The 17,971-nt window shown below is 37.1% G+C and overlaps 1 protein-coding gene across 14 annotated transcripts in view; it reads left to right on the top strand.

Annotated features, from left to right (window-relative positions):
• pyd (zonula occludens-like protein polychaetoid) overlaps positions 1–17,971 on the top strand; it is a 157,725-nt gene that overhangs the window by 128,963 nt on the left and 10,791 nt on the right. For 10 of the 14 annotated variants that reach the window (XR_012102657.1, XM_073077152.1, XM_073077151.1 and 7 more), the window contains 15 exons: positions 4,988–5,163; positions 5,607–5,794; positions 6,298–6,567; positions 7,149–7,307; positions 7,767–7,833; positions 8,051–8,201; positions 8,571–8,703; positions 9,133–9,276; positions 9,873–10,045; positions 10,568–10,739; positions 11,591–11,807; positions 12,608–12,788; positions 15,470–15,694; positions 16,308–16,494; positions 17,672–17,781. Coding sequence is in view for 13 of the 14 variants with exons in the window: in XM_073077152.1 (XP_072933253.1) it covers positions 4,988–5,163; positions 5,607–5,794; positions 6,298–6,567; positions 7,149–7,307; positions 7,767–7,833; positions 8,051–8,201; positions 8,571–8,703; positions 9,133–9,276; positions 9,873–10,045; positions 10,568–10,739; positions 11,591–11,807; positions 12,608–12,788; positions 15,470–15,694; positions 16,308–16,494; positions 17,672–17,781 (2,553 nt within the window). In the remaining variant the exon portion in view is untranslated. The remainder of the gene's footprint in view (positions 1–4,987; positions 5,164–5,606; positions 5,795–6,297; positions 6,568–7,148; positions 7,308–7,766; positions 7,834–8,050; positions 8,202–8,570; positions 8,704–9,132; positions 9,277–9,872; positions 10,046–10,567; positions 10,740–11,590; positions 11,808–12,607; positions 12,789–15,469; positions 15,695–16,307; positions 16,495–17,671; positions 17,782–17,971) is intronic. The other 4 variants (XM_073077154.1, XM_073077157.1, XM_073077160.1 and 1 more) reach the window with 2 other exon arrangements.

The raw sequence follows: 17,971 nt of genomic DNA, 5'->3' as shown, positions 1-17,971 counted from the left end.
CTAGACATAAAGGTGACGATGGCACTCCTCGTTTAAACATATTTAGATGAAGCATTACAAATAATTCGGGAGTAGTATACATATATAAAATGTTCATGTGGAGTCAATTGTATCAATTGAAGCTCCTAATCTCTCTGTTATATTGGTAACTGTCCGGGGCCATTAAGTGTTTCCCTGAATTTATGCTCGTATCTCCTATCTATATAAAAAAATCTTTAATAACTTTTAACCTAGGTAGGTTCTTGGACTTCCAAACAAAATATATTTTAGATTCTAGATTCGGTGTCCATGAATCCAGAACGTTTGTATAGTAATTCTTGATTACCATTCAACACACACTTGGAGCAGGCCTTGAGAGTTCCTTGAATCCGCCAACACCGTAAGCCCATCATTAGTATTGCCGTCCGCAGTCAATATTCAATCAATCTCACGAGGTATTCAAATGTTACAATGAAGTGTTCGTTTGTGGGCTTATTGTGTAACTTTGTTATGGCGTGATGTTTTGAACGACCGTCCCCCGCGATTTCACTTGCTTGTTCCTATTGTCCGGAGATTTTAAGGTTTTCTGCACGAAACAGATTTATGAATTTTGAGTTGGCTGAAGATTAGAAAAACATCTTGATGTGTACAGAACATATTGGATTTTCGTCACCTATGTTTTTACACTTCCCCATTTTGTCGACATAAGTATTTACGTTAATTCTCTGTTATCGTGAACAACTCATATTATTTGTAGGCATTTTGAAGTCTTGACTTTTTTGATATTGTAGAGGCTATGGATCTTGAATTTTATTAAATTTTTGAGTCGAGAAGATGTCGTGCTTTGATCCCATACCTGGGCAGAATCCCCAATATCCTGGATGTCGCAAAAAACAAGGATCCCGAAATGGCGCCTCTAATTGTTTAGGGCATCACAAATTAGCTCATTAAGCTTAATTCTTAACCTACTATTTTTTTTGGTATTTAAATCAGTAATTGAACAACCTATCTTCTTTGAAGATTATCGCTCCTCCAAATTTCAATAACTTTAAAGACCAACTACGGTTGGTAAACTAAGTTATAACGTGTGAACAAGTAATTAAAAGAAAAACTGGTTGTGATTTCACTTCCATTCCAACATTAATGTTTAATCTATTGCAAGGTGGTTAAGAGCTCCTCTCTATATATGAAAACTAAACCAAGTGATTTATGTAAAGCAGGTTCTTATGGAAGAAAATCTAGCAGCAGAAGAAAAACTGGCAAGCGTGATTACTTAACATATGTTGTCTACCAGAACACATTTTGCAACGTTAGTGATTGTAGCCTTCTTAATCTAGAGGAGACCAGTGCCCAGCAGTGAGACAAAAATATCGATCATTATGTTTTACCTAACCTGTGTTCTTAACTCACACTTTGGATCTCACTTTCCTTAATGGTCAATGAAAAGTAATCATTGTTAACGATGTTATATAATAACTAAATATAAGGGCGTTAAAAAACCTTGATGTCACTTATGTCTACGGTCGTACATCGTACCTAAACAGCTTCATGTGCATATGCAATGACAGGAAAGTGATCTCGGTTGTTTATGGCCAGTGACAACTTTCATTTGCAAACGCTTCGGCCTTCGGGTCTAACTCCTTTTATAGCGCTGCTTAGATCATGTTATGTTGTTTCTGCAAGTTTTCGCTTTTACACATGCCAGAGAAACCACATATCACACGGATCGAACATTTTAATTTATTCCATAAGATTTTCTTCCCATCAAAAACATTAACTATCAGGCGCAGTGGTGCGCCTTGGGAGAGACCTTTATTCAGTAGTAGAATAACAGGCTGGTGAGAGAGAGAAAGAGACAGATTAAACCTCTGTTTTTACCCGACTGCCAAGGAAGGGTTATGTTTTTCGCGCGTATCTTGTATGTTTGTCTTTCTTTATTTGATCCGATCTAACAAACGGCTGGATGAATTTCAACAGTTAAAGTGTCATTATATTTGTCTCAATGACCCGAGTGTCCTTAGATAGGTGTTAGTAAAAAAAAATCAAAATGGCGGATTTTTGGCGCGAAATAGTAACACATTTAAAAAAAAAAGTTAACCGAACCTATCGAGTAGGGTATCAAATGAAAGGAAATTAAACGGAGATTATAAAAACATATTTGTATATATATAAAACAGTAAGGTGACTGACTGACTGACTAACTAAATGACTTTTTCATTTTTCAGAAATCAACGTACAGCCTAAACCAAGGACTTTATAGCTCTGAAATTTTGCACACAGGTTCTCTATACAGCTTGAATAAGTACTAAGAAAGGCCTTTTGGAAATTCTACCCTTAAGAGGGTAAAATAGGGGAAAACAGTTTTTTTGAAATCCTTTAATTTTGAAGCAACTACTATAAAATTTTGTATTTGGCTTTCTGTATAGGAACAAGGACGCACTTATTTACCCCCCTCCGAAAAATCAACCCCGTAGAGGATAAAATAAGGGTTAAAAGTTCATTTGAACTATCGTCAATTTTGAAGCAAACACTATGACATTTTGTATCAGGCTTGTCGGATAAAAATAATGAAATGCTACCTCTAACGAGGTAAAATAATGACCGAAACTTTGATTTACTGAAGTTAAGGTGTCAAAATAAAGGAAATTGAGAGGAGATTACACATACATTATATAATATATCTTATATATATAAAATCCTCGTGTTAGTTACCGTACTCCTCCGAAACGGCTTCACCGATTTTCACCAAATTTTATATACATATTCAGTAGGTCTGAGAATCGGCCACTATCTATTTTTTTTAACACCTAAGTGATAAGGGTTGTTCATCCTTAACATTTTTTTATTTATATGGCAACACAACGTTTGCCGGGTCAGTATATACGAGTATATATGTACTAGACATATATACTCGTATATACACATCGAGATGACTGTCTGACTAAATGAGAGAGTTGATGTGCCAGAGATCAACGCAAAGGGAAACCGCTGAACTTAAGCGTGCTGGAATTTTACACATTTTGTATTTGGCTTTCTGGATAAAAATAATGAAATGCCTATTTCACTGCTTTTGGAAATTCTACTTCAGCCTTTTTGGTGCAGTCGGGTTTTTGATTTTTTAAATAAATTACTTGTTAATTAATTTACTTATATCAAGGACTTTTATTTATTAAAATAATGCTGAAAATAAAATTAAAACCATGTAATAGTAATTTCAAATATTAAGCCTCGTTACTTATATAATTACAAGAACAAGATTAAATTTCAAAATTTACTATTTCTGAACGCACGTATTTTTTTTGAAAATAACGCTTTCTACGTAGCCATTATTTAATTAGTTACAATCTGATACGTATTTGCCCTTTTCAGTTAATGAATTTTAAACTTAAATTTGTGTTATTTGCACTTAAAATTATATTTTTTGATACTAGCTGACCCGGCAAACTTTGTACCGCCTCAAAATCTATTTATCAAATATATTTCATGTAAAATATAGTCTATGTTACTCGTGGATAATGTAGCTTTCGAATGGTGAAAGAATTTTTAAAATCGGTCCAGTAGTTTTTGAGCCTATTCATTACAATCAAACAAAAAAACAAAGTTTTCCCTTCAAAATTATTTTAATTCGTTTACTGTCCATTAGTCTTCATGGTCATCGTGGTGGTAACTAACATTTACGAGTTCTATAACTACATAATACAGGTGATTATGTTTCTTAGAAGTAATGATATTATAATTTATATTAGCGAGTTGTAATTTTATTCTACCTACGTCTTTACGGCTTCTACGTGTTGAATTATCTATTCAGATAAATTTTATCCTAACTGTACATAAAGTACCTTGTATATATTTGTTTAACGTATTTGATTCATTTCTCTTTTTTTTTGTCTTGTACCAGCAGTGTTAAGCGCCGCTGTGTTCTAGTTTCAAGGGTGTGGTAAAGAAGATACATTTATACCAGGAGCTATTTCTTAGGGGTAGCCATACTTCTGTGCTCGATTACGCTTAGATACGACTCCATCCTTTTTACAGTTCATTGGGTACTAAGAGAGACCAAAAGGATCTTTTACTTGTTTGGCGGTTGGCTCATTCATACTATAATAATATTTCTACCCTCCTACGTTTAATATCGTAACTGCAAAATGACAACTTTACAGGAAAGCGTCTCAAAGTTTCGAATATGCTAAAATGCGAATAAAATCTGCATTTCTGCAGGTATCTCAATGAAATTTGGTATATATGTTTTATGTTATACGCTTTATCACGTTACTTATGTCGATAAAACACATTAAAATAAGGCAATTTATGCAATAAAAATAAAAAGGTACTTTTGTGGGTTAAGATATTATACGTAGGAGGGGTCGATTTTGGTACGCTTTTCTATTTCTACCGACTTTGAAAAAGAATTAGTCCCGTTACTCCGTATTTTTTACTGTTTACGTAATCTTTAACCATAAATCAACAAGCAAACTTTTTAAGCATTACTAAATTATTTTTTCAAATACCATTTCATTTTCTCAGTGTACCGTCTAAATAAAATTCGTACTTATTTCCAAAGTCGCTATTATGTTGGTATGCGGGTCTGTTAGTGTGCATTTTCTCTATAATTAAAACCTATCCTCGTGTGCACTCGTTCATATAATAGGATTGGAGAGCTTAAGCCATCTGCGACAAAGGGTTTCTTGTGCATGACTCGTCTTCATTTGTCTTGTGACGTATCGAGGTCGCAATGCTTAGATCTCTGCTTATGATGGACAGGTTTGCGGTAAAAATATGGCAAAGAGATTATTGGTTCATCCTAAGAGATGTTTGAGCTCAAGTGACGTTCGTTGAAAATGTTAAAATAGTTTGTTGTTAAATAATAAATTATATGTTGCTGGAAGGATGTCAGCAACTTTTCCGATTCGTAAGACATCAATGAAATAGAAAATAATAAAAAAGAATTGACTTTGTGTAAAATTTCACCATTTGTGTCAAAAAAACTAACTTTTAATTTCTTTCTTTCCAGACGGCAGAAAGAAGCGCCGGTTGGGAGACTCACAGAGTGCGTCTCAATCGGGTGCCGGGGTACGGGTTCGGAATCGCGGTCTCGGGGGGTCGGGACAACCCCCACTTCGCGAGCGGGGACCCCTCGATAGCGGTGTCTGATGTGCTGAGAGGCGGGCCAGCGGAGGACAAGCTTCAGTGAGTTTAAAAAAAAAACAGCAGTAGCAGACGAGCGTGCAGTTCACCTGATGGTAAATCGCTACTGCCGTCGATGGGCATCTGTAATCAACCCCAGATAGGATTAGATTTCCACCTCAGGCTACAGATGTGCCGCTACCCCTGATAACTAAGGTGGAACTATGTAGTTATGTTATGTCTTCCTGTACTGTTTATTGTTACACATAGGCCCTTATTTTGCCGACTGATGTTTCGATCTATGTTTTCCTAGTTATTAGTATGGCGATATAATAAAACTATAAAATAAATAAAAATAAATGTAGCTGGACAGGACACGACATTTATCATCCGCTAGATGCAGTGCTACTTTTACTATTGACGAGTAAGTAACATCTTAAGTGATCAACAAACTATTCCATCATTGTAGTAAACCTTAGTAAATCTTGTTAAATCTACTTTTGCAGAGTAAACGACAGGATAGTCTCCGTAAACGGAGTCCCCCTGGAGAATGTGGAGTACGCGCGAGCGGTGCAGGTGCTGCGGGACTCCGGCGCCACGGTGTCGCTGGTGGTGCGGAGACGAGCGCCCGCGCCGCCGCCCACCGCCCCCACGACCATCAAACTTGCGTTAACTAGGAATGGGAAGAAGGAAGGTTGGTACTATACCCCCTTTTTTAGAATATAGGAGTAGCATGCAGTCTATCTGATGGTAGATGGCTACTGCCGCCCATGAACATATGTAATCATCCCCAAACAAGGTCATATTCTTACCCGAGATCGGCCATAGATGCGCCGCTACTCCAGAGGACTAAGCTGGAATGCCTCCGAAAAGTATCTCCCTTGTAAGTATCTCTCTTGGCATACTCTTTAAACAACACAGCAGCGCTGCTGTTAGAGGCAGAAAAAGGTATGGCGGTGGTGCCGCCAGAATCGAACCACAGAGGGTAACTATTTTCTTTAAACTGTCCTACTCTACTATACCTGTTTTGAAAGATCCTTTGGATATCATTAGGTTTCGACGTCAATCCATTATTATTCCACTATTGCGTACGGGTCACCTCTCAGAGAGGAATTTTGGTCATAGTCCACACTACCAAAAACAATGTACCTAATTTTACTTGTTCTTTTACTAATACTACGACAATCTCTTTTGCAGACTTCGGCATAGTCCTAGGCTGTAAACTCTACGTGAAGGAACTAACAATGCGAGCACGAGAGCAACTGAACCAAGCCGGCCAGGGGCTTTGCGAAGGGGACGTGGTGACTCGCATCAACAACACGCCCGTCACCGACGCCATGACCCTCAAGGAGGCCAGGAAGCTGATAGAGTCCTGCAAGGACAGACTGAACCTGGTCATCACGCGGGAGCTGATACGGGAGGAGACTGTCACGAATGGGAATTATCAGAATAATTATAATAGTTTAGGTAAGTAAAGCTTATTACATCACCATAGTGTTTATATATATTTACCTAATCAAGAAAGAAAATAAGAAAAAAAAAGATGTGATCACTTAATATCAATGGAATACATATAGTTGTTTGCAATTACTCGTCGTTTTTTATATAATAATTTGGTTGTAAAAGTTTGTAAGTTTTATGTTTGTATCTCTCTACCTTACTACAATTTTTAAATCAATAATAACATAATATTGCTAGATAAACTGCAGTCGCACTACGACGGTTTCTACCTTCGAAACACTTTCGCGTGGCGGAGCGGTCATCATACAGGTCTGACGCGCCGAGGGTCCCGGGTTCGACCCTCGGCCAGACAGATATCTAAATGATCTTTGTATTATCTTTGTAAATGAGCTTTTGTATTTCTGGGTCTGGGTATTTGTGTATGTTACTGTGTGTGTCTATGACACGCACGACACACGGCATCATGGTGTGGCTCTCAGACTTTAGAAAGCGTCTTTCCCAGAAAAACAAATCTTAACCCTTTACTACCAAATATTGCCTAAAATACCCCACTAAATTATGTATGTTTATTAATTTGCTATTTCCAGAAGTACCAACGCACGTGTACCCGGGTGCAGAGCCGCTATCCTCAGCGTACTCCAGCAGCGGGCAAAACCTGTACGTAGCGGCGCCGGTGCGGGGCGGCGAGCGGCGAGGACATGAGAACCACGAGCAACCACCACGACCACCGCCACCCAGGAATGATGGTAGAGTCAATCCTGTACATAGATACGATAATTATGTTTATCTATACAACTCTGTGGTTGAAATACGTATTTTTTAATAATACTCGTATAAAATAATATACAAAAAATATATTAAGTGTATTTTATTTAAACGTAATTATTGTATTTTAAATAATACATATTCAAAGTATACATACATATAAGGGCGGAGGTACTCTTAAATGCAATATATGGGTATAAAAAACTCATGTACACACACAACAATCGCACGCACGCGAAGAGTCAAAACACAAAATATTTAAAGCCACCTCGTTTTATTTGTTATATGAATAATGAATGTCCTGAGTGAAGATATCAAAGACAAGCTATTTGCCTAAATTCCTCGTCACTAACAAATGCACCACACTTGTCTTCATTTTTTTCAAATGTGCAAGGGTTAATCGAATATTTAGTAACACAGATTTTATTTATTTCTTGCAGACTATTACAGCAGTCGAAGACAGCTTTATGAAGAAGATGGTATGACAAATCAAAGAAATAAACCTCCGTGAGTATCCTACGTTATATTTTATACCACACTTATTACATGGCATATGTTTACCTACGTTTAAATTATGAAATAAAATGTATTTTCATATGCTGTAGAGATTAGGAAAACAAAGAAGAGAGAATTTATCTTAAGAGCTACTCTCAAATGCACAAAGCATATTATTAGACCATCATAATGAATTATATTTTAAAAATGTTATTATATTTATCCCCAGGAGTGAACCAAGGCTAATAAGCTTCCAGAAAGAGGGTTCAGTGGGTCTCAGGCTGTGCGGCGGCAACCGCTCCGGCGTGTTCGTGTCGGGGGTGCAGCCGGCCAGCCCCGCCGCGCTGCAAGGGTTGCAACCTGCTGATAAAATACTTAAGGTAAACATTTAATTATACGTTCGTGAATTTCTAAATTAACGTAACACTTCACTGTTACATTGCGTTATTATTAAAACCGAATTGGTTTTATTTCCAAAGAAAAGAATTCCCATTAAGACTTATATAAGCAATAAAGAAAAGTTACAATTGTCAGCGCATATTGTATATTGAGCCAAATTTATAATGAAATTATACTAGAATACTTACTTCATGTTAGATCCTGACTGCTATACAATATGCGCAGAAGTATGATCTGGTGCTATTATGGCAGTATACACGGATTAGATTGAGTTTTTTCTTTACTAATATCCACAGCTACTAAGATCAAAGAATTTATCAATAATAATAACTAAATTATTGTTACTTCAGGTAAACGACATGGAGATGAAAGGCGTGACGCGGGAGGAAGCGGTGCTGTTCCTGCTGAGCCTGCAGGAGCGCATCGACCTCATCGTTCAACACTCACCCGATGAATACAACGCCGTGGCCAGCGGACAGATGCGTGAGTTTATATTACAATTTTATTTACGTATTCGATGTGTTTTTCCATTTAGCGAAAGTTAAAATATTTTCATGGTTTTAGTATTTTATATTCTACTTTTTACGCTTCGCTGTTTCAATGCGTGATAAAATGTAGCGGTTAGCGGTTAAACTATAGGAAATCTTTAGCCCGCCGAGTTTACTGATGCTGATCTAATAAAGTGTCCGCCGAACCGCGGAAGTGTCCTCAAAATTTAAGTTTTAACGGACACCCATCTAACTTCCCACTTCACGCAAGGTAGCTTATCTTTGTAGATCGGTTACTGGTATTTTTTTTAAATCAATGACCATTACTTAAAAAAATTCAAATCACAAATAAGAACCCATTTAAAATTCCATTACAATAGACTTATAATGAAACAATCACTAAACCATGAAACATTCTCCCCAGCGGGCGACTCGTTCCACATCAAGACGCACTTCCACTACACGGAGCCGACGGACGGCGAGATGTCGTTCCGCTGCGGCGACGTGTTCCACGTGCTCGACACGCTGCACAACGGCACCGTCGGCGCCTGGCAGGTCTACCGGATAGGTACGGTCTACGGTTTGTTTACAAAGATTGGGGACAAAAAGAAGGAAGACGTTAAGGGACAAGAGAAAAGAATGAGGTTAAATAAGGACTGATAACGGGGATAATGAAATACGTTAAACAGGAAACCGGTACGAGATACTGAGACTTGTCCACCGTAATACTAAATCAAAATTCGAAAACTTTGTCTTCGAAACTTCGTTAGGAAATTCAAGTTTTGGCTGTTATAATTTGATTTAAGAATCTTCTTCATCATCCTAATTAGTCTCGTAAAACCCTAACATCTTAGGATTATTATGATAAAAAATAATCATTTGTTATTTGATACCTGTTTTACGTTTAATTTTTAACCAAAATTAGTATACCACTTTAAATAATAAAAAAATAGAATAACACCTATAAATAGTAACCTAACCTAACACATATAAATACAATAGTAATTAACAAAAATAAGTATTTAACACCTGCCGTAAATTTTCTACTTTTACCCAGTGTTGACTGGCAGAAAATGCCATCAGGCATTAATTTTGCCCTGGTAATAACAAACGCCTTAAATTATATTTCTCACAAAAACGCCAATTTAATCTATGTATCAACAGGTCGTAACAACCAAGAAGTGCAAAAGGGCACGATCCCGAACAAGGCTCGTGCGGAGGAGCTAGCGACTGCACAGTTCAACGCCACTAAGAAGGAGATGTCGGGGAACGATGGAAAGCACAACTTCTTCAGGAGACGACGCTCCACGCATCGGAGGAGCAAGAGCTTGGGGAAAGTGAGTTGTTTATGAGACTTCTTATTTTGTTAAAGGTATACGGAGAATATGCCAGCTATTAGATGTGATGTAATGTGTTCATAAAAGTAATTTTAATCGCATGGCGATCATAAATATTTTGAGAAAATCAATGGCATAGTTCAAGAAATTTTGCAAGCATGTTTGAGACACTTTTAAACAATTTAAATATGACAAATTGTTAAAGAACCAATATTTATTCATCGGAGAGTCGTAGGAAATAATCAAAGTTGAGGAGTTTTTGTGGAGGCATATATTCATGAGTTAACGGAATTCTTTACGAATCACCCACGATTACATTCCATGATTTGGCACAGGTCAAATTAGTTCTACTTATTTCCTCTGAATCCAAAACATATTGCTCTAATGTTGTTGACATCAGAATCTGATTTTTTAACTTCTCAGATTCTGTTCCTTGAAGTATCACATTCCTCGATTATCCACTTTGGGTAATGCAAAATTGATTTGGCTTACTTAAGATTGATAATTTTACTACCCTCCCAGGAGCATTGGGATGAAGTGGTACTGTCGGACAGCATCAGCAAGTTCCCGGCGTACGAGCGCGTGGTGCTGAAGCAGCCCGGCTTCGTGCGCCCCGTCATCGTGCTCGGCGCCGTGGCCGACATCGCGCGCGAGCGCTTGCTGGCCGACTGCCCGGACAAGTTCGCCTCGCCCAGTGAGTACACATCTCCGGGGCAGTGTGGCCAGGTGGCGCTGTCGGACAGCATCAGCAAGGTTATGACGTCATTGTACTAGATGCAGTTGTGGACATCGCCCGCGAGCGCTTGCTGGCCGACTGCCTGGACAAGTTCGCCTCGCCCAGTGAGTGTATATTTGCTATCTTCCTAGGAGATGGGAAGAAGTGGTCCTCTTGGAGCATCAGTAAATCTTCCCAAGTGATGGTAGCAGGTGGTGGTAGCAGATAATTCCCAGGTTTAAAATGCTGGTTGTGGCGCACATTGCTAAGAAACGCTTGTTGATCGACAGTCCGGATAAATTCGTCTCGCCCAGTAAGTAGGTATCTTAAGAATCTAGTGTTTCAGAATCATCAACTTTCGAATAGCATCTACAAATCTTCCTCAATAGTAAGACAGGTGTTCATCTCGGTAATCAGTATCAACTTTTCAGGAGATAGAACGAGGAACCATCGTTGGATGGAACTCCTCGTACAACACAAGTTTACGGCGTGAGAGCGCTTGTTTAATGTTTTTACATTGTACAAATAATGAACGTCGTAAAAATTAAACGTTTATCTCGCAGAAAGTATGCACTTGATTAAGTTCCAAAGTCTCTTATAAATATTTCTGCTTTATCAAGCCCTTCAAACCGAAATAAAACACTAGATTATAAAGAAATTTATACGAAAAATTCCACCATCTTCCGAAGTATCAGCAGCAATTCCGATAACTTGTATTATCCGTTTACTTACTTCTACTTTTACCTGTATTATCATTGTGTGTGTCTTACATCGACCACTTATTTATTTACCTATCATTATTATACCTGTAACACCCAAATCTCCCACAGAACTGGACAGCACCCTCGAAGACAGCAAAACAAAGTCCACAAGCATCATCCGTCTCTCCAGCATCCGCAGCATCATGGAGCGCGGCAAGCACGCCTTACTCGACATCACACCGAACGCCGTGGAGAGACTCAACTACGCGCAGTTCTATCCAATTGTTATCTTCCTGAAAGCGGATAGTAAACACGTGGTGAAGCAGTTACGCGCTGGGCTGCCTAAGTGAGTTTACAACACTGATCTAGCTTTTTATATATTAATCTAAGTGAGTTTACGCTTAAAAAATTGGAATAGCTATTTATAACCAAGATTATCAACTTCACTGAAATAGTTGTCATCGTTATACCTGTCATATTATTCAGCATCACGATGTTTATGTTATATATTTCTGGATACAGATTGCCTTAATGGTGCATCCCTCCCACACATAGATTAGTAAAGATTACTCACTCCTAACAAGAAAATGTACGCAGTTTTGACAAGTGAAGTAGTTGCGTAAAAAAGTGATTGCCACGTCTCCGTGCTAAAATGTCCCTAAAATATTTGAAATAATTATTTATTTATTATGTAAATTACGCAGTATTAGTTATTTATTCGTCAATTTACTCTAAAAATGTTTTTATTTGTCAAGAATTAAAAAAAAGAACTTACTAATAAGCCGTTTGTGGCTTCATTCAATTTCAAGGCGGCGAAGTATCTTTACTAATCTATGCTCCCACATGATTATGGAGACTTTAATATTCTACAATATGCTCGGCCATTGTTATAATCGCTTGTCTGGCGTTCTTTAAGCCACTTTTGGCGGCATGGTGACAAAGATTACCGAAATTAACCGACGTTTTGAAGTTTCTTCCAAATCATGGAGATGCACAAATTAGCGGTCGTTTATTCAACTCCTGACTGCGCTGGAATTTATACGATGCTGGAATAATTTTCTGGATCCACTGTATTTTTTCATTTCTGCTATTGATATGTTAACAGACATACTCTGACACTAAGTTACAACCTTTTCTCCCTTCCAGATCAGCCCACAAGTCCTCCAAGAAGCTGCTGGAGCAGTGTCAGCACATGGAGCGCGTGTGGGGCCACGTGTTCACGCACAGCATCACGCTGAGCGAGGCCAACCAGGCCACGTGGTTCGCCAAGCTCTGCGACCTCGTCACGCGCACGCAGCAGACGCAGCTCTGGGTGTCCGAGACTAAGGTGGGTGTGGTTGGGTTAGGTTGGGATATTTTTGATGAGGTTGTGGTTAGGTTAAGTTAGCACATTGTTTCTCAAATATGAGACTATAAGTTATATTTAGGTTATAAATTAAGTAACGTTAGGTTCTTATTAGAGTGTTGTTTCTCAAATACTAGGTACGTTTTGTTAGATTAGATGCAGCAGGCATAATCTGGGACTAAGATATATGTTAGTATTTGTTAGACTATTTTAAATGAGGCTGTGATTAGGTCATAGAAGAATACTTCTCAAATATTAACTTTAGGTTAGATTCGAGAATTCATTTTGAATGTGGTTATGTGTATCCTAACCTTATTTCTTCCGTTACTTAAAATAATTTACATTTTTTGGATGACTATAATGTGGCAGACTTTAGTAGAATTCTATAGATTCAGGTTAAGTAAGGTTAGAAATAGACTCAAATCTTTTAAATCATTTTTGTGTTACCATTGAAATTAAGTATAATCTAAGCTAAGCTATTCTTGCTTAAAAACTTTCCACCAAATACAGTAAATTAATAATTGTGATATAAATTTATTTTTTAAACATCAACTATTTATATTTTAAAACATGTCAGTGTGCTTACCATTTTAAGTTATCTTCCTATTATTTACAATTTCTATTTTAAAGATTATTTTGGGATTATTTTAAATATACGGTGTTTATTCTAGCAGTGCTTTTTGGTTGCATTATGTGGTTGGGAGGACACGCTACGCTTTGGTACTTAATATTTATGTTATTAAAGTTCAACTGTCTTCATCAGACCTACTAAATACTTCACAAAACGGATTCATTCCAGTTATCATATTGTATGTATGTATCATATTAACCTATTTCTTTCTTTTCTATCTTGCGGTGTAGCACGTTGAAATGATGTCGGATATATACTTCCCTATACCGCCGTCTCCCTTCCCCGCTTTCTACCCCATCTCCTACCCTCTCAATTTCTACCCGCAGTACCAACCGCCTGTCCGATCACCGGTCATACATCCATCGACTAATGTAAAGAGCACGAAACTAGATCAGGTTTACGACGCTAATAGAAATCATGTAGTTCCCTACTATTACTCAGAAACTTTAACACCGTGCATGCCTAATAATATGTATAGCGTGCCTAATACATATCTGAATCGCAACCGACACACTCTATCAAACTACCCCTATGATGAAAGACAGAATTATTATAGATCTAAACTGAATACGCGACTCCAGAACACGGCTAGTGTGAGTCCGGAGTTTCCGAAAGTTTTCGCGAAGAGCTCCCTTCCCCCTCAAGCTTACAGGCCGTACAGCGTCATGGAAACTCCTAAACCTCAGGTACCGAATGTCCAAAGACCGTTGTCTGTCGTCCCTGTGACAGACCAGTTCAGGCCCGCGTCCGCGTTCTTCCAAGACGCGCAAAAGGCTACAGAAGTACCTGAATGGAAGGCTCGACTGCAGAAAGAAATGCCGCTAACAGTTAAAAGTTTAGACAAACCGCTCCGACAAATTTGTCGCATTCCAAATTGTAAATGCAACGAAAAGCCTCTTTTAGACTCAACGCGATATAGCGAATGTCGCACGCTGCCCTCTATGTCTCAAAAAAGTTTGGCGCGAACCAAAAATCTATCCCTCCCAACACTCAAATTGGAGGAACTCGAGTATATAGACAATTCTGACGTCACAGAAGCCGAGAGAGACGTCGGCACTATCGTAAAACCAATCTCTGAACAAAACTTAGGGTATGTTTAGGTACGCTAATTAGTATAACAAGTTACCACTAGACTTATTTGATTTACTAAGCACTAATAGTTTGCTCATCATCTAACATATCAAAGATATTGTGTATGTCTAGATTGTTTTTGGATAATGTCTAAATACTGACTAAAATACGTGAGTATTTTTTCACACAACCAAAACGCACACATATTTGAGTGCATACGTTTACGTATACGTTGGCTATGTGTGCCTCTATCTAAAAATTAATCCATTTTAGCCTCTCTTTCGACCTGTTGTGTAGAATCTAGACTATTTAATATCTTTGTACCACACTATAATATTGTGTTTTATATAATTTATTGGTGATGTTTTGTTATGTTTTTGTTTTGTGCTTGCATGTGTATCTTAATTCGCCTGCTTATGTTTGCTATGCTTTGATTTTTAATAACTTTATATATTTTATACTAAATTCTAAATTCGTTTTTATACGTAATGGTTGCATATTCATATTTACTCTATAATATTATTTATTGTTTTATTTGAATACATTATAACTGTATTATGAATTACTACATACTAAATATTTTAATTCCCAACAATTGAATTGTTTCCCTGTGTGTTTTGATTTTATTTTGTAAATACAATATCAAATACCAGTGTTAAATACCACGATTTACGTCAAAAGTTAACATTCAAATAAAAATAACATGAATCGGTATTTAAATTACATTATTTTTGGAATTAATTTTGAATGTTGATTTTTGAGGTGTGTAAAAAACCTAAATGCATTAATCATTCACAGACGCTAGACGTGATTTTAGTTTTTGTAATGTTTTATCTGCAATCATTCATTTGTCTTGTCTTGTCACCCCATTCCATAACCTACCCTATCGGACGCCGCTGCTTGACAACGGAACTACAAAATGGCGGACGTGGACAAAATGGCGGATGTTTTTGACAAACAGAGGCCGGAGCCGTTGTCGGATGACTTTTTGTTCTCAATGTCATCGAGTACAGAGAATAGATTATCGTACGCTTCAAGTCCTGAGAGTGACTTAGAAGTCAGTCCGCCTCCCGCACCGAGACTAGTAAAATCGTCTTCAGACCCTTCAATAGCGACCACTCAGGACAATATGGACAGAGATGACGACATGAACCATATGCCCGACGCAGTACCTCCGCCCTACACGGTTGGTATTCATTTACTTTACATTTTCGGTTTAAATCATTTTGGGTTTTGTTAAGTCGATACGGTATTAATTATTTGTATGTTTTTTGTATTATAGATTATATTATATATTAATTCCGTATCGATTATTTACAGAAACCCTTTACATTTTTCATGAACATGCTTATTGTTAAGTTTATTGGTTTAAGGATTTGTTTTTTTTTTGTTTAATTTATACCCGGATAGTTCACACATATACAGAAATTCTAAAAATACATAAGATTACACGCTAGTAAAAGACATAGGTTTTCTTCCAAAGCAACTATTTCTGTTATATTTTTATTTTCAACTTGAGCATAATCTTTTAATTTATTAAATAACAATTCCATATCACTAAAATATAGTGTATGATGTATATCGTTCTGTGTTTACTTATTTCTTTAAACATAATACTTACAATAAAGATAATTAAAATGCGTTTGCTATAGAATATTAATACAACTTTCTGTACCTTTTCAATACAGTATTAAATATTTTGTGAGTTACTTTCTTAGTTATGTTTTCTCTAATTTGGTTTTCAATTATAAAAAAATGAAGATATTTTTTCATGTATTTACATATTTTGACTTCAACAGCAGGGTGGCTACGACAGCAAATACGGTTTTTCGGCGACCACAAACGGACCTTCGAACAACGGAGTTGCCCACAATCAGAACCATAACATGGGACCCCAGTCAAACGAAGCGCCACCCTACCAGTGCAACCCCATGACGCACTCGCCACCCCACTCACCCTTATACGGAACCGGTAAATATTCGTTGTGTAAGAACTCATTTTTAACTAACCAATTTTAATCTTAGAAACATTTATCAACTCATCTTAGAAACTTACTTGGATACGACCTGCGTGGGGGAGTGGTTACTATACCGGTATGACGCGCGAAGGGTTCCGGGTTCGATCCCCAGATCCCCGGCTAGACAGATATCTGAGTTATGAATTTAGATATCTGTTCTAGGTCTGGGTGTTTGTGTATTCCTCTTTGTGTGTGTCCATGGCACCCACAATACAGGGAATCCTAGTGTGTGGCTGGGAGTGTAGAAAGCGTTTATATTTCTTAAAATTATACGAGTTTATGTTTGTCAACCGATATTTTTATTTATTTGTTATCTATTGACAATATTTAGATTAATAAATTTAAAAAATCAATTCCTCTACAATGATTATGTATAAATTTCGATCACAAGGGGAATACTAACTTTTTTATATAGGGTTTACAGATAATTCAAAACAAAAAGCCATTTTAAACCGAGCTACAATGGATTTTATGAGCCCTTTGTTATCTGTACTGAGAATTTGAAATAGATTCTTAGAGCTTCAAGTATAAAAGTAGTTTTACTACATAAGTAAAGCGGATTATCTTAGGTACAAAATGAAAAGATAAGCAGGTGCCATATAATTTAAACATTAAAATTGTTTTAAGAAGCTCTACTGTAATTTTCTAAAAATACTTTTCATATTTAAGTTGGACGCGGGATAGTGTAGACGTGCTTTATATGTGTTTGTGTTCTTGTGGTATTTTGTGTTAGTTTATTAAAATATACCTACATATAATATATCACCTATGTATTTATTTATCGTGTATAAAGTTATAAGTGTTGCTAAGTGTAAGGTGGTAAGGGTTTTTTAATTGACACATGTTAAATTATTAATTGAAATTTAAAAAAAAAAGTAGTTTAAAAGAATATATTCGATTTTTTTGTGGAAGTGTACCTCCCTTGCAATACTTAAACTATAATAGAATGGATGGTATAATCGTTTCACGCTAAAATATAACAATATCATAATTGTGGGCGATGGTACCTACAACCGATATAATTCGACCTATTATTTCTACCTTTTTTCAATGCCCTGTTTCGATTCTATAATTCCACATTGGTTCTACCTTCCTTAAATGCGATGTTGCAATTCTGCCACTAAAAATATTTTTATTATTATATAGTCCCGGAGTTACCTCCCCGGAGTACAACAGTGACGCGGCCGGCGGGAGGGGTCCTACTACCAGCGCCGCCGCCCGGGCGACCGCCGCATTCGTTACGACACAACCCCACTGTAAGTACATTCGTTTTTCAATATTATTCATGCACTGACCTTACTCAATGGTATGTTGGTTACAAATCCCAGCCTAGATATGTTTTTGTCAGTACCTGCCGTATTTCGTAGTACGGCCGGCAACATAAATAATAATAACAATAACTTATTTATTTACAATTATTAAATACATGAAATTTAAAGTAAAAAA

Source organism: Epargyreus clarus, unplaced genomic scaffold, assembly GCF_041222505.1.
Source record: "Epargyreus clarus isolate Ecla_fem2 unplaced genomic scaffold, WU_Ecla_fem_2.2 ptg000010l, whole genome shotgun sequence".
Classification (NCBI taxonomy): Eukaryota; Metazoa; Arthropoda; class Insecta; order Lepidoptera; family Hesperiidae; genus Epargyreus; species Epargyreus clarus.
The sequence above is the reverse complement of the archived record's forward strand: the minus strand, read 5'-3'. Positions and strand labels throughout refer to the sequence as shown.